Source organism: Dermacentor silvarum, chromosome 6, assembly GCF_013339745.2.
Source record: "Dermacentor silvarum isolate Dsil-2018 chromosome 6, BIME_Dsil_1.4, whole genome shotgun sequence".
NCBI lineage: Eukaryota > Metazoa > Arthropoda > Arachnida > Ixodida > Ixodidae > Dermacentor > Dermacentor silvarum.
This window is the reverse complement of record NC_051159.1, coordinates 46,649,591-46,666,909: the sequence shown is the minus strand read 5'-3', so window position 1 is coordinate 46,666,909 and position 17,319 is coordinate 46,649,591. Positions and strand designations below refer to the sequence as shown.

Below are 17,319 nucleotides of genomic sequence, written 5' to 3'. Positions count from 1 at the left end.
CCGACTTCAAATTTTAATTGCCGTTCGGGTGATTACGCATGCAAGAGAGTGAGGATCGGCGCAAAGCTCCTCCCTCATGTGACGCGGCTGTTGCGTGCAGCGTTTAGTCTGACAACAGGGCGGAGGTATAGGCAAAGATTATAACTTTTCCCCTTCCCTCTCGGCTGGCGAAATTAAGATATGACAGTGTGGCGTGCCGTACGCAGTACGCATGATCCTGTTAAACGCGATAACAGGAGATAATTTTTCGCCACATTTTTGTATTGCTTGAGATCGCACCGGGACTGCATCTTGTGAACGGGTTAGCTTCACGGTCATCTACTAGAGTGCTTCTGAAATAGCGGCGCCTCTGTACGGAACGATAACCAAGAATATCCACGTGGAGTCCCTTCGTACTAAAAGTTGTCGCAGTTTCACCTGAAAGGCGAAGCATCAATTGCGATAGCAAACTTGTAGAGAGCTATACCGAGTAATGATATTAGCTTTATCAGCTGTATAAACTTGGACATGCAGCAGCATCGGCAACACGCAGAACTGTTGTCGACGCCATCGGCGTTTTTCCCGCGTTCGCTCAAAATGCGTGCGGCGTTGGTGACTGTTGCCGGAGCCTCTGATATAAATAGGCACTTGGTGCCGCAGCTAAACGTCGCCTCCCTTCCCTCCCCCTCCCCCACGGCCTCTCGCGCGTCGGAAGAATGCGCGTTTGCTCTACATATATGGTGATTGTAAAGGAGAAAAGAGACGCCTACTTCTGCAGCCCTTAAGCGAGCACGGCGCAGAACGCGCGTTTGTTCTCCGCCGTGCGTTCACTCCCCGTGAAAGACGCGCCCCTCGCGCCCTTTCACTCGCACATACAGCGTTCGGCGCGCGGCGACGATTTCATCTCCAAATGACGTCATACGGAACCTCACGGCGACGGTGACGGCGACGGCAGAAATCTGCTTTTGAGTGTCCATATAATTGCTATCGCAATAATATGGCTGCTACCGGTGGGACGAGGTATTCTACCGAAGAAAAATATCGCAGTTTCACCTGAAAGACGAAGCGTCAATTGCGATAGCAACTTAGTAGAGAGCTATACGGAGTAAGGATAGTAGTTTTATGAGCTGTATAAACTTGGACATGCAGCAGCACCAGCAACGCGCAGAACTGTTGTCGTAGCCCTCGCCGTTCTGCCACCGTTCGCACCGAACGCGCGCGGCGTTGGTGACCGTTGCCATGGCCTCTGGGGGCGGCTCGGAGGTTCTCGACGAGATCAGAATGGAACACTCGTCGAGCAGCGTCGGAAGTCTTTACCACCTTCTCGCCTCGCAACGTTTTTATATAAATAGGCATTTGGTGCAGCAGCTAAACATCGCCTCCCCTCCCTCCCGTCCCCCCACGGCCTTTCGCACGTCGGAAGAAGTCGAGTTTGCTCTCTATATATGGTTATTGTAAAGGAGAAAAGAGGCGCTTAATTCTGCAGCCCATCAGGGAGCACGGCGCAGAACGCGCGTTTGCTCTCCGCCGTGTGTTCGCACCATGTGAAAGCGGGAGTCCCTCGCGCGCTTTTACTCGCACATACAGCCTACGGCGCGCGGCGACAATTTCATCGCCGTTTGACGTCATACAGAACCTCACGCCGACGGCGACGGCTACGCCAACGGCAGAAATAATCTCACTTTCTGCCCTCCTGGCCACATAACTTATTTGAACAGGTGGTCATCGCGTGCCTCCCAGCGCCTAATTTTAAGAAAATCATTAAGCTTAATTTTAAACACCCTGTATATACATCTACCAAGTTACCCGCTTCCCACCATTCACATGATCGTTTTTTCTACTTTGACACTCCTAATGCTAACGCAATAAATAAATAATGAGCCATTGAAAGTGACAGCAAGGTTTGGCGTCGGTGTCTTAGCTGCCATGATAAGGAGCGCTGGTATCGCATCATAATGGCGCATCAGATGAGGCCGAAGAAAAACCGTCGCATTCGTCGGCGCCCAAAGAAAACATGATATTTACCATGAAGTCCACTTCAGCTAAAACCAGTGTAGTCACCGCAGTGTGCTTAGCACACAGCTGCTCAGCAGGAACGCTAACTTTGTATGTGCAGCAGTGCTCATGGCAGAAGCGGAAGCCAGAACGCCCCTTGGCTCCAGCCGGGCCGATTGAGCGCAGCCTGGTTTTTATTTTATTTATTTATTTGTACATACTGCAGCCCTACAGCAGCGCTTTTGCAGGAGTGAGTTAATACAGGGGTGAACAAAAAATAAGTGAAACTGAACAAAGAATATTACAAAACTAGCTAATTCAAATATTAGTACAACAGGTAAAGCACTGGAAAATCATTTTCTTCAATACAGAAAGCAGAGAAACACTGAAATACATACACAAAGCATCAATAAAACGAAACTCAAGCAGTTACACACGCTGGTTTTCATACAGAGCACTTTCGAATTCGCTTATCAGAATGAGCGAAGACAGCCAGGTAGGGAATTCCATACCTCTATACAGTCTATAGTGCGGGGAAAGAAGTTGTACTTGAAAGTATTCGTACGGGCATAGAAAGGGAAAAGATTCAGCTCGTGGAAGTTACGTGTAGAAGAAGGCTTGGCGAAAGATGGGTAAGGCCTATGGGTATGGCACAACCCACAACGGCGGATCGGCCATGAATCAGACGGCAGTAGGTAAAAAGGAAAAAAAATACTTAAATAGAATTTTAAAGCGACATCTTTAAGGCCCCGTTAGGCACAGAGCACGGCGTTCCGAGAAAATATTCTAATAATCACAGAGCGGAGGACGCCGCGTGCTCCGCTCGGTTCCTTGAAACACCACTAATCATTCGACTAATAACAATATTTGACTAATAAATAATAATAATAATAAAAATAAATAACATTCGACTAATAAACACCACTAATCATTCGACTAATAAGGATATTCGACTAATCAACAAAAATCTACTAATTAAGTTTTTAACCAATTGCCTGATGGCCCATATTGCAACTTACAAATTGTAGCCATGGAGCTCGCAAGGCGGATTCACTTGGAACGAACTCTCGGGATGACTCCAGTTTCGAGATTTGAATTCCCGAACTTTGCGGAGGAATGCATTGGCGTTCCAGTTATTTTCTTAACAAAACATCGATCTATGTATTGAAGCACAAAATTAACTGGAACGCCAATGCAGTTCTCCGCAAAGTTCGGGGATTAGTATCTAGAAACTGGTGTTATCCCGAGAATTATTTCCAAGTGGATCCGCCTTGCGAACTGTACGACTACAATTTGTAAATTGCAATATGGGCCATCAGGGAATTGGTTAAAAACCTAATTAGGGAATTTTTGTTGATTAGTCGAATATGCATTTCAATTTCTGTGCGAGTAATGTCCGCCTCTTCGAGTAGACCAGCTCATTAATTAGAATTGCGCTATCTGGCACAGGCAACCTTAAATAAATTTTGAAAGTGTTCGCTGAAACACCCTGTATATTTAGATAATCTTAGGTGCGTTGACTTCGCGCTGTCGCCGCTAGATAAGCAAGTCGAGATAAGCAAGAGGCGTTTAGAGTATTGGTGGAGAAAAAAAAAAAGCAGGGAAGAGATTGCTACGACCGGATCTGTTACAGTCATAGGAAGTGGCACAAGGTAGATCTTAAAAAAATGATTAAGGAAATGTACACAAAAATGCTAGATAAAAAAAGCCGGCAGATCCCACGCCCAGTGGGAATCGATGTTATGCGAAGCAGTGTGCGGGGAGCCTACCAAGTTAACGAAACGACCATGAGAGCACCGAGACGTAGGTGGCTGTTTCATGACCTGCATGACACGCATGTCATGACATTCATGCCATAAGTCCTCAGAAGTCTCTTTAGCTACGCCTAAGAGACCTTAGGCGAAAGCCTTAGTCATGCTCATGACTATGACTGCGACCATTAACCTTTAGCCTTTTCCTTCACTTACTACCACATCCGAACCCATTACATTGGTTTGTGAGTGTTATAATCTTCTTTCGCTGAGTCACTGTCATTTTTGGTGAGTCATGCTCATGACTATGATTTCTACCACCATCCTTTAGTGTTTCCTTCACTTATAGTACCCACGTCAGAACCTTTTTCAGTGCTTTTTGAGTGTTGATCTTCTTTCGCCGAGTCATTGTCATTTTTGCTTTGTCATGCGCATGACTAGGGCTTCTACCACCATCCTTTAGTGTTTCATTCCCTTAGTAGCCACGTCCGAATCCATTTCAGTGGTTTTTGAGTGTTTCTTTTGTTGAGTCACTGTCATTTTTGCTGAGTCATGCTCATGACTATAACTTCTGGCATCATGATTTAGTGTTCCTTCACTTAGTACCCACGTCCAAACCAATTTCAGTGGTTTTTGAGGGTTAATGTTTTTTTCGCTGGGGGTCATTGTGATTTCAGGTGGTTGCTTTTTGACCTACATGACACGCATGACATGACATTCATGTATGTTCGTCATACACTGTTGTCATACTATGGCAATTTTGGTACCTACCAAGTTAACGAAATGACTATGAGATCATCAAGCCGTAGGGAACTGTTTCATGACCTACATGACACACATGTCATGATATTCATGTCATGACCTATGATTTATGTTCGTCATACACTCTTATCCTAGTATGCCAATTTGGTAAATACCAAGTTAACGATAGAACCATGAGAAACCAAGACGTAGGCGGCTAGATAGATAGATAGATAGATAGATAGATAGATAGATAGATAGATAGATAGATAGATAGATAGATAGATAGATAGATAGATACGTAGATAGATACTCTCAAAGTGCCAAATGGTCGCCAAGAAATGCTTCGCATTTAAAGACATGTATAGCATACCTGATTAAATCAAGCAGCCTAGATGACTATTTGTCACCGCCCCGTGTCAAAGGGGATGCCATTAAATCATCATCCTCATCGAAGTGCGAGATATCAATCAATCAATCAATCATTTTTTTCAGCATCAATGAAAATCAATGACACTTGGTGGGTACAGACAAAGAGCCATTAATCAGGCTTGACAGGGTGTGTACCTCCGGACTTGGCAAACAAGGCAAATAAATATACAGTACAGAAGTACAAACGAACCAACCTGGATATTATACAGAAGATAGGCGCATTCACCCAACGGTCATAAATGTGCTAGTAAGGCCGGAAATGCTTAAGGCACTAATACTGCCATCTCGGGAAATTTGAGATCAGACCTCCTGTTTCGGCGTGTGCAATACGGTGTGTCCCTACATTTTTTAAATGTGAATCGCGTTAACATAGACATTGTTGTTACTATAGTATAGTTGTATACTATAGGCTACAGTATTTTTATCTAATAATAAGTAATAAATATTATTAAGCACGATAGGTTGGTATCTTTAGTAGTAGACTCCTCCGTTTTTCTTATTTATGTGTTGTCTCTCTTAATCTATATTTCTTTTCCGTACAAATTTGAATGATGATTTCCAACAGTGCCTACAAAAATCACATGCAAGTGCTTTTTTTATAATGTGTCACCATTTCCTTTTATTTCTCAGGAACATCATCTTGGGATCTCTCTTCAAGTCGATTGTTCGATAGGCCCGACGTATGGGGAAAGTCGGCACCGAAAATGGATTTCGCGACAGACGGCTATTGCCCTGAAGATTGGGTCGCTTTCGGTGAGTGAGCGTTAACTTCTCGAGATGGCTAATACGGTACACCATCCGACGATTAACAAAGCAGCATAGAAAACATATTTTTCTTATACGTCTTTGTCCTTTGTTCTTTCACGTTTCTTAGTCACAGGTTAATTTTTGGACTTTGTGAGATAGCTGACATTTTTGTTGTACTACTTTGCTAGGCTTCTATCATTTATTTATTTAGTCAGTGAGTTAGCTAGTTAGCTGCGAAATATTTTTTTGACAAAGCACGACAATGCATGATAGTCGTGACGGTAAAAAAAAAATGTTTGCCTACCTTTTTAGCACCATGATAACAGAGAACACAACCAACTTTATTAACATTAACTAACATTAACCGCAAGACATGACACGTAGGCTTACTTACACTACGCTATCGCATGCAATACGATGATCAGAAAAAAATAAAGATTACCCAACATGAGGTAACAATTTTGAAACATAGTTAACTATACAATGGATGTTCAAACCGAGTACTACGCAAGATAAAAGAAAAAAAAATGTTTGATTCCTTTTTTTTATTATTGGCAAATGCTTATAACTTCAACTAATCAAGAAAGAATAAAAAAAATTTGTAATCTGCCATACATTTGCGTATCATCGTTCCACCTTTACCATTTTTACTAAAATTCCTGCTTGTGTAAGCAAATCTATTTGCGGCGTTGACTTACGAAGCAAAGAAAAAAAAGCGCCTTGATCGGCTTTATTCTTCTAGGCCGTGATTCTAGTCAGTTTCTTTTTATTAGCCAAACTTTGTTCAATAAACTTGTGCTTTTAAAATTACGGTAATTTGTAAATTGACAGGGCATGAAGGAATGAAATTGATTTTTTTACTGCATGGGATTATAGGTTTTTAAGTTTCTGTATGAGCGTCATACCCCAAACAAGGAAAACGTAAGGCTATATCTTAAAATCGCTGAACGGTATGGCCACCAGAAATTTGAGGTATGAGCCTACCCTGTTCTTCTACGTCTAAACATCTGACACTTCTTTTATCAGGCATGAACGAACTGGAAGTTCCTAAAAAGTGTTATTTCCTTAAATAAGAAACTTGCGGCCATACTGTTTGATTCACATAAAATGACGACATAGTTCGCCCTGTGTCACGCGCGATAACCAGATCATCCGTCCGTAAGTACATATGTAACACTTGGCCAAAAGGCCTACGCTGATGAGCCAAATGATTGTACAAATAACAAAAAACTCATTTACCTGGAAGCCCGCCAGGCAAAAGAAAATATAAGTGAAAGAAATTGTGCTACATCTGACTTGTAGCATGAATCTGCACGATAAATCCGTGTTTCTCAAAGAGCAAGTTTCACACTTGAATAAACATTTGGTATCCAATACAAGACGAATGGCGTTCCGAGCTGATCGCTGAGTCATTTGAGCAGAAAGGTAGCTTTTCTTGTTTATTTTTTACTTAATTGCATGGAAACTTAATTTTACTTCGTTGCATGGAATCGCAACACGAGCAGACATTTAATAGCCACACAAACAAACAAATGCATCCAGTGAAGGCGTAGGCTATTTTGTACAGTGGTGATCGAGCTATAACTGGCAGTCTGTTTCCAAGCACTGAAGGTATTCATAATTGATTTGTACATCGCAATTATGAGGTGTTCTTTTGGGACATTTTGCAAATGACGCAGGCAATGAACCTTGTTTGACACGTTTATATACAATTTAGAGACCCTGCTAGCCCTCCATATGACGTGTTCGTCTTGTCGGGACTACACGATCTTTGGTAAGGTCGGATAAGTTATCTACATGCAGATCCTCCTAGATCTGCGAGGTCGTTTTTCTTCGTGAAACTGTATCGTATGTCCGAAGTAGGTATCCTGCGAAACAACAACCTACATAATGTGACTTAGCTAACTAGGAGTCTGTAAGATCGCAAAGCAATGCCAAATAAAATGACAAGTTGGAGGAAATGCCGATTTTCAACTTCTTGAATATTCCTCTACCTGGAGGGCTTCTGCAAAACTGATTAGTGTATGCTGTATCTCCCCTGCACTTCGTGTTCTGGATTGACGTGGCCTCTATCTGCGGTCTTCTTGCCTCCTGGTTAGCTCAGATGAGAAAGCGACGATCCCGGAACAGCGTTGGTCCAGGGTTCGATCTCCGGGACAGGACGAACGTTTCTTCAACTGCAAAGCATTGTTTCCGAGAAACCCGTATTGGTTTCCTTTATATTAATAGACGGGTGACTGATGATATTGCCCTTATTACAAATGTAGAAAAGAAACCCGGCGCAAGTGTGAAACCGTCAGTGACTAAGGCACGCCTGCCATCGCTACCTACTCGAGGATTTCAACGTTTAAATTAAATTTAGTATTTTCTTCCGTAATTGCGCACCGAAAAGCTCTAATATACTATTCTTATTTTGTGACCCATGCTTCACTGACAGCCGCTTTAACGTTGCATCTCCTTCTCCAACGTCAGCAAGCCAGACACTTTTTTTTAATGAGACAACATTCCAGAGAAGTCCAATTTTTTAAAATCTTTGTTGCCCTTAGACTGCGCTCGTACCGAAGACTAAACCGCATTATTTCTCACATCTGTTTCTTGCAGGTGAAAGCTGCTATTGGTTTGCCACCAACGAGAGCCGGCTAATGTACTTCCAAGCTCTTCGGCATTGCGAGTCGCTCAACGCGAGTCTCGTGACCGTGCTTACGGAAAAAGAACAAAGTGAGCCTCCGTTGTTGTGCTATATAGGCTGTAGCGCTCTCGGCAATGACGGTATCTCGCATCGTTAGCAGCAAATCGGTGCAATTCACACTCTCCGTAACACGTGTTCTTCGTCACTGTTCCAAATCTAAAGTAACGTTACCGCAATGAAATATTAAGATCTGTCTTGGAGACCTAGTGCGGTGTGAATTCAAACTTATGTGCGGCATTTTCTATATTATTATGGTCGAATTCGCCGTGTTATTTGCACTTAGTTCAAAGATAAAGCGAACGAGCAAGCAAATTAGTTATTTAATTGAGCCAGAATCTAACGGTACATTCGGTTGGTCCCTACTGGGCTCTGACGCAGAGAGCAAAAATGGGGAGCCCGCTCTTGATCGGAGCCAGAGAAAGCGTGCCTGAGCTGAAGCTTCAGCTGCTCATCATAGCAATCAGATGCCAGAATAGCAAGCACGTCAGCGCTTCTTCTGTTGTAAACAAACAGGGCGCAAAGACGTCGAGGCATCACCACGCATTCATTCCCCCGCGGCAGGCGCTACTCAAACAGCAGAAGCTACAAACACCACGTGACCCAACAGCCAGATCTCCTTCGCACTCTCAGGTTATAGTGTACTATATGCCCAGGTCAAATGTGTGGGCAACTGCGAGCTCTCCTAGCTGGAGCTTGGCGCTTAGAAAGAACCAGCCGGAAGTGTTTGGAGCGCTTGATTTTGACAAACTAAATATTACGCATGCCGCCAGAGCCCTTTGGGGTGCCAAAACGAGAAGCCGAATGTACATTAAGGTAAAGTCAGCGGATATTCGCATACAAGTGACATAGTCTTCTCCTAGCGTAAGCATAAATAAGTGCGATTCGGAATTCTCTCTCGGCTTCTCCCCTATAAACAGAGTTCCTGTTGAGCCATCTCAGCGATGCGACGACCAACCTATGGATTGGTCTCGACCATCTGCCGAACAGGACATGGGCATGGGTGGATGGCAACGCCGTTACTTACACCAACTGGATCATCGGCCAGCCTCGTCCCAAAGGCGTAAGCTTTTAATGCTATGCATTCCTTCCGTCATTCCAGGCACTTTGCGGGAAGTCGGTAGTTCGGTTGGTAGGTCGGCAGGTCTTTCCTGACTCGCCCTGCTTCGGACCTTTGTGGAATGGAACCTCTGCCTTCGATCACAGCCCCGCCCTGTGTGGTCTTCTTTCTGGGGTTTGACGTGCCAAAACCAGTTCTGATTATGAGGCACGCCGTAGTGGAGGGCTCCAGGATTAATATTGACCACCTGGGGTTCTTTAACGTGCACTACAACGCAAGCACATGGGCGTTTTTGCATTTCGCCTCCATCCACATGTGGCCGCCACGGCCGGGATTCTATCCCGCGATCTCGTGCTCAGCAGCGCAACGCCTTAGCTGACTGAGCCACCGCGTCGGTAGCCCTGTGGTCTAACCACTAAGCCATGATCGCACGCACACTTCCTTCGTGCCGAAGACGAGTAGCTCTTTGAGAGTAGCCATTTGAGGCGTTTGGAGCGTGTGTCACGTGCCATTTTCTCGTCTTCTGTCCTCGTGACAGCTCACGCTTTTGGCGCTTTGTTGGAGTGCGCTATCTCCGGGATCAGCCCACATTCTTCACTCTTTTCCTAGTAGCCGCCAACGCTACGTAGAAACTATGCAACGTAGCTAAACGTCACCGCCCCCCCCCCCCCCCCCCCCAATAGCCTTTCGCGCGTCAGAAGAAGTCGCGTTTACTCTATATATATGGTGATTGTAAAGGAGGAAAGAGACGCTTAATTCTGCAGCCCTTCATGGAGGACGGCGCAGAACGCGCGTTTGCTCTCCGCCGTGAGTTTGCGCGTTTGCTCTCCGCCGTGAAAGCGCGCGTCCCTGGCGCCCTTTCACTCGCACATACAGCATACAGCACGCTGCAACGATTTCATCGCCATTGAAGTCATACGGAACCTCACGGCGACAGAGACGACGACGCCGAAGGCAGAAATCCGCTTTGGAGTGTCCATATAATTTCTATCGCAATAAAACAAATTATATGCAGTTTTCGTGCGTGTGTAAATAAAACGTGCCACACGAAAGAAACAGTGATGGCGCAATGCCGCCAGAAAGATAACACGCTAGCACCTGTGCACTATACAATACATTGCTGCTTACCTGACACAAATGAATACAGTTATAATGAAATAAAAGCCGCATATTATAACAGTATGTTGACAACATAAACATGTAAAACATTATTGCATTACACCCCTGTTCTGAAACTGTTGACATAGCCTTTTAAATATGTACTCCAATGAAGAGCACTTTTATTTCCGCATAAATCATAGCCCAAGGTTCCTACACAACTTTTCTCAAATTACTTATCTGAACGACGAAACGTTTTCTGTTCATAAGAAGCAGTTCAAGAAAATTTCAAGGGCCACACCGAACCTTATTTCAGGCTCTTAATTACAGGGTACAAAAGTTGCTTTAAGGCTTATAGTTATCACGGCTGGTGTTCTACTGGCCATTTTTTTCATGAGTGACAACTTTAAGCAGACTCGGAAATAGCCAACCGCATCTCCGATTATTCCATACGAGTTTCCTTACCTCATGGCAACGACGGCCGCTGCCATCCCGCTGTCGTGTCTCCAAGTCCGGCAGTCTCGACTGGAGGAAAATATTAAACGACTTGCTCGGTCCATTACTGCACTACAGACATCTACGCGTCTCGGTCATCGTGACCGCAGTCGTCGTTCCAGGTTCCGTTCTCGCTCCAGCTCCATGATAGTGCAGAAAGGGTCGAAGGCCAATGGCACATGCCAGGGACAATAAAGAAAGACAGAGAGAGAGAGAAGAGAGAGAGAGAGAGAAAAAGATAGAAAGAGGAAGAAAGAGAGAGGATAAAAGAAAATAACCAGCCCTTTTCCTGCCAAGAAAAGTGGGGTAAGCAAAGGTTCGTGTGTGCACTTGACCTACTACTTACCCGTCCCTTTCCTACTACTTTTCGTACCCTTGCCTTCGACTTTTGTTTCCCTTTCGTGCAACTTTTCTTTCCGTTGCTTTGTACGTTTACTTCCCTCGATGCATGCATTTAATAAGGGTTTATGTTTTATTACCGTGACATGTCGTGAACTTTAAGTTACCCTGACGAAAGTCAGATACACACGCGGCAAGCTTCGCTTACCCCTGTTTTCTTTACCGGGGAAGGGCTGGTGAATTTTTGCATTACGCTCCTATTGGAGTGCGTGGCTGGGGTAGAAAAACCACGTCGACAGGCTCGAGCAACACAGCCGCTAAGCTTCCGCGCTGGGTTTGGCCGTGCTATAGTAGCAAGCTTGCCCCACAGCAATAGTAGATGAACAGCAGTAATTTGTTCTGCTTTGCTGCAGAAGTTTGACTTGCATTGAAGCGTTCAGTCGCCGCACTTGCGAAATATTGGCAAGAATTAGTACTGTGAAATCTTCGCTTATCTTCGTCAGCGAAAGCACTTACTCGGTACTTCGTTCAGTTCGTGTAAAGACCCGAGGTTGCTCATTTAGAGTTGACATTATTGAAAGCAAAATGGGAAATATCCGCAATAGGGTTCATAAAACAAGTGCCGAGTAAGTGTTCCTGAGCGAGATAAACAAAAAAAGCGAAGAGATATGAGGGTAACTCAAGATGGGGGTCATGCTTGAAATGTGTTTGTACTTGCGATTCAGAAATGAGACGCATGGAAACGATTAGCCAGAGACCGAAGATAGTATAAGTTTCTTTACGAGAGAATAAGGACGACTCCCTCGATCTGACGTTTTTATGTATAGTCTGAATATTAACTGACGTTTCAGGCTGGTTGCATGCTTATGAGAAAGTATTCCTCGCCAACTGATTCGCAGGAGGACTGCAGCGAAATACTGACCGGAACTTTGCACCCTGGACGATGGAATCAGGTTCGCTGCAATGCGAAAAGGATGCACGTCTGTGAAAAGAAACGAGGTGGGAGATTTTCGCAGATTGGTCATTTCTTGTGTCTGATGGTTCGTGCGTATTGCCATCTCTTAACATCACTCGGTCAGCCAGTTGAGAATGATATGCTCCACTTGGGCGTGCCAACTCATGAGCACCAACCCTATAATCCCGCACCCCACCACACAACAGCGGGAAGCCTCGCTGTCTAGCCTTAACTCCTGGACCAGCTCGATCTGTTTGTGAGAGCACGCCGGGCGGCCGCGGCTCATGGAGTCCTGGACTTAGGAATCCACTCACGTCCGAGGCCCCCGCGGTTCCCCTTTATTTTAATAAATCTTTTTATCTCTTTCTCTCTCTCTCCACGTATGTAGCTCCACCTCCTACTTTTATTTTGGAGCTCGCCTCGAATGAGGCGAAAAAAAAAGGCGATATCACTTCTTTGAGCGGCCTGAAATTGCGGGAGGCGAGAAATGGACGAAGAAAACTAAAGAAAGACACAGCACAAATACACAATTTCAAATATTTGTTGAATTAACATGGCCTGCATAAGTGTGAACTTTTCTGTCAGGAGAAAACCGTGAATTCTGCCTTTAAGAAATGGAACGAGAAACGAACAAGCAACCGTATTATGGGAAAGCGCAGTAAGTCACGTGCCACAGCCCACTCTACACGCAGGTTCTTATTAGAACAGTGAGACCAAAGGGTGGCTGGCATTCAGTGAGTGAAATGTAATTCTAATATCTTTAGTTGTAAGTTAAATTCTGTCGTGAAGTTCGAAAATACTGAGATTTTCAAAGTAGTAATGGGTTCTCTCAATCTACCGTCCGCACTGTGCTATTTGTCTTATAAGGGCCGCTTGATTGCCTTCTTTAAGAGGGAACTTTATAGTGGAGCAAACTCATGTGCAGCAATGCGATACTTTCAGTTGACAACTGCTGAACCATTTCGAATGACATCCATTGTATTTCATTCAACAGGAAGCGCTAAGCTTTACGGACGTTCGCGTACAAAAACGAGAAAAAAAAGGAATTAGTTTAACATCTCAATTTTTTAAAGCTGGATGGCCGAATATAGATAAATCGCAAATGAACTGAAGTACACAGTTTTCAGCTTCGTAACTCAGTTTGCAAAAAAGATATCAGCTTTGTTAGATATATCTTTTGTAGCTAGTTTATAACACACACATACATATGGACATATACACGTACATATGAAGAAGACAAGTCCACTTGTCGAAATAGTGGCTCCTGCTCTCACCTTGTTCTCGTGTTTCTCGCCGTTTTGAATTTCCATCTCCCGCATTCCCCGTGTTTTCCCCATGGTTATGTTAGGTAAGACCTGGAGGTTTAGTTTTAGGGGCGAAGCTCCTTAGGGTGTGGGTCGTTCCCTCCTCTGTAGTAGTAGTAGTATGTAGCCACCTGTAGTTTTATGAAGTGTTCACTAGATGGCGTTCCGGTTCCACTTCCGGTTCCACTTTGCGCGCGTTCGGTGCGAACGCGGGCAAAACGCCGACGGCGTCGACAACAGTTCTGCGCGTTGCTGGTGCTGCTGCATGTCCAAGTTTATATAGCTGATAAAACTACCTTGAGTCTCTCGTTCCCGACGCGCGCTCTCTTTATCTCTCATCCGTAGCTGTGGTTTACCCGAATGATGCCCCGGTGCTTCGCCCACTTATCATCATTCACTTCGTGGATATGCTGTGATTTTTTTCAAATGGTCCCACATAACATTATATTTGTGTAGAAATAATTTGAGTAAAGACCTGCTCCCACTAATCAATAAAATTGGACTTTCCATTTGAATTCAAAAACCTCATAAAATTTTTGAAAACGATGCCATACGACAAGGGGTTCACCGTTCCCCTGTATTTAAAGTGTTGGTTCTCAAGTAAAAAGCTGCTGGTGGAGCCTACGCCACCAAACGGCCTGAGTTTAGTACAAACTTATCCCCGGAGAACGCGAAGTCAGATATTACGCCAAGAGCACTACTAACAAACCTTTTAGCATGACTCTCCGGTTACGTACAATTTCAAATAGAATCCCTTAGCCCAGTCAGTCTCATAGTAGAAGAATGACACAAAGATGGGTCGGTTTGTTTCTGGAATACAAAGCATTCTTTGACCTCATTCGGTATGCCTAGTGCGGAATGGAAAAATATTTCTGTACTTCGCTTACGTTACATAAACAGACCTAAGAACAACAAACAAGTCCCACCCACCAAAACGCTGTGCATCTGCCCTTCGACCCTGAAAGAGAGCCGAGCAATTTGAAAGCCGGTCACAGCGTTTTGCTCTGCTTATGTGAACGCTGAGCTAATTAGAAAATTGTTTCAGGCTAAATTTTATCTTCGACTGAGCACATGATAAGGATCATCCGTAAAATTTGCCCTAGATATTCATGTTTCACCTGAAACCAGTGACACAAAGAGAGATCTGTACGCAAAAAACGGCTGGTATAAACACGCCGTACCTGTACCTCGGGAAGTAAGCGAACCCCATTGATTATATATAATTTGTATATAATTGTGAGCGGACTAAGAGGTAGGCCGACTGCGCGTTTGTGGGTTGAGATCGTCATTTTTTAGTTGCCACCGACTATAGGCGTGAAAATTCCTAACTCTCTACTGCGGTTTTCGTGATGCTTTCAGTCATTAAATCCGATTATTGTAACCGTTGTTCCTATTCCTTCACTAATTACCACAGGCGTAATTTACATTGAGCGTGCAAGCTCACTCTGAAGCTTCCCGTCAAACGTGCCAAAGAAAATGGCGCTGTCATCATCATCATCATCATAATCAGCCTATTCATGTCCACTGCAGAACGAAGGGCTCTCCCTGTGATCTCCACTTACCCCTGTCTTGCGCTAGATGATTCCAACTTGCGCACGTGTGCGTGTGTATGTGTGTGTGTGTGTGTGTGTGTGTACACGCACACACACGCACGCACACGCACGCACGCATGCACGCACACACGCCCGCACGCCCGCCCGCACGCAAGCACGCACACACGCGCGCGCGCGCGTAGTTTCTGCCGTTCTTCATACGTAACACCATCTCTTCTCTCCCTCCCACCCTCACGCTCTTCCCCTCCCCTGTCACTCCTCCCATGTTGGCTTAAAGCCAGCTACAGAGCTGCGGCTTCAGTCGGCTTGTTTTTAACGCGTAGCGTCTCTTCAACACCATTTATAATGCCTTGATTTTTCATTTACTAACGTAAAAACCAGTCCTATGTGTATGCTTAATTAAATGAACGCTGCGGATCACGGTTATGTATATATATATATATTTTTTTTGCCTCAAATGGGCCTGAGGTTTCCTTTGCGCTGTATGATGGCTGACATGTATGACCCGGTGCCACCAGTGTTAGTAGCTTGGTTGGTTCTTGCCGGGCGGTTGAATCGGGTTTTTCCGTGCGGTTAAATCGAGTGACAGAGAGACAGACAGACAAAGTTTTTCGCGTTTAGGTAGCCCAAGAAAGACTATCGTCTTTAAAAAACGGTTTCGGAAAGCCTCCACTGCCACCAAGTCGATTGCATTGTGTAACGTCGCATAAGAAAAAAAAAAAAAAAACATTGAAGGACGCTTAAGCTTCGCCTTTAAGAGTGAAAGGCGATAGAACTCAGATTCCTGGCTACTTATCACGCTTTTTTCTTGTATATTCAAATTACTATCCGACGCTATGAGCTCCGTAGGTTGTGCTGAAATCGTACTTGACGATTTTCTGACAGATTTTACTTTTTACGCCGACGCCTGATTTTCTGCGACACGGGGCCCTTAACGCTTTCGCTATAAAGTGTATTTCTCAACCTCGTAGCATTACTCTTGTAGGTCTCGACAATTCTCGACTTGTCAACGTGTGTTGCTGTTCGCAGACAAGTCGCTGCCTCCTCGGCCCTCGGCAAAGAACAGTTCTCGATGCGAGCTGGCGTTGCCCGGTTCCTTCGAGTACCGGCAGTCATGCTACCGCATGGGTTCGTACCAGGACTGGGACCGCGCCGCGGAGAATTGTCAAGCCCAGGGAGGCCAGCTGGCCGACGTTCGCGATGTCTTCGAGGACGCCTTCCTTTCCGTGAAGTTCAATTTCCGAGGTGGCCTGTTTTGGATCGGTCTGCAGGACGCGAAGGTGAGTTACAACGCAAGACGCTAAACTGAACTGCAAGTTCGGTTCAGTGCGTATCAGACAGACACTTCAGAAAAAAGGGAAGCACCAGGGAATTAGCAACTGACGAAAAACAAAACAAAAAGATAGGTGCAGCATAGCGAGACAGGAAGATGGCAGTGTGTGTTTGAAATGAAAATACAGTGTTGTAGTTGAGACTAAGAAAGATAAGCGGAATTCAAAAGAACAAAGCTGTCATGTATGTTGCTCAGAGCTGATAAACGTTCAATGATTTCTAGAGCAACAGAAAACGTTATTAGGGAATGAATCCGCCGGCCGGGCTAATGGTGAATCAAAGAGAAGGATGAGATTAGAAAAATAGGATGGATTTGGATGGCGCGAGGCAGGGGTAATTGAATGTTGCTGTGAGATTTCTTTCGTTTCGTAGTGTGGGCTGGTGCGGATGTGGTTGATGTTGATGGTCATGATGATGGTCATGGTGACGAAATAACCTCGCTTTAACAGTGGGCTTATGAGGGCATTCGCAAATAGGAACTGAATTGAATTCATGCGATTGAGAAGTACATTGCGTTTGTCCACTAAGTCAATTCTTCTTCATGAGCTAACAGAATGCTCCCTCGTATCACGATTGTTTGTATGCACTACCGTGAAAGGCTCAGAATGTGAGACCCTTTCAGCGCCCTTGTCTGTCTAAAGGAGAAACAATGGATCGCGCCCAGTACGCACAAACACCGACGTATTTTTTTCGGTTCAGGGCAAGTTCGTTGCTAAAAAAAAGCACTTGAAGGCTTTATTGCGGTATTTGGCGGCAAAATGGTGGTTCGCCGTCATGTCCGAACTGGTACTTCGATACTACATCTTTTTATAATAAATTTTTGTGATAGGCTTGCCAAGCGACATACTGTTT

General features: G+C 44.7%; 1 protein-coding gene across 3 annotated transcripts in view; it reads left to right on the top strand.

The window, feature by feature from the left end:
- The window catches only part of LOC119455474 (macrophage mannose receptor 1), a 41,981-nt gene that overhangs the window by 9,185 nt on the left and 15,477 nt on the right, over nt 1-17,319 (top strand). For all 3 annotated transcript variants that reach the window (XM_049668809.1, XM_037716884.2, XM_049668808.1), the window contains exons 2-6: nt 5,529-5,651; nt 8,247-8,363; nt 9,252-9,394; nt 12,223-12,322; nt 16,165-16,415. In XM_049668809.1, coding sequence (XP_049524766.1) covers nt 5,529-5,651; nt 8,247-8,363; nt 9,252-9,394; nt 12,223-12,322; nt 16,165-16,415 — 734 coding nt within the window. The remainder of the gene's footprint in view (nt 1-5,528; nt 5,652-8,246; nt 8,364-9,251; nt 9,395-12,222; nt 12,323-16,164; nt 16,416-17,319) is intronic.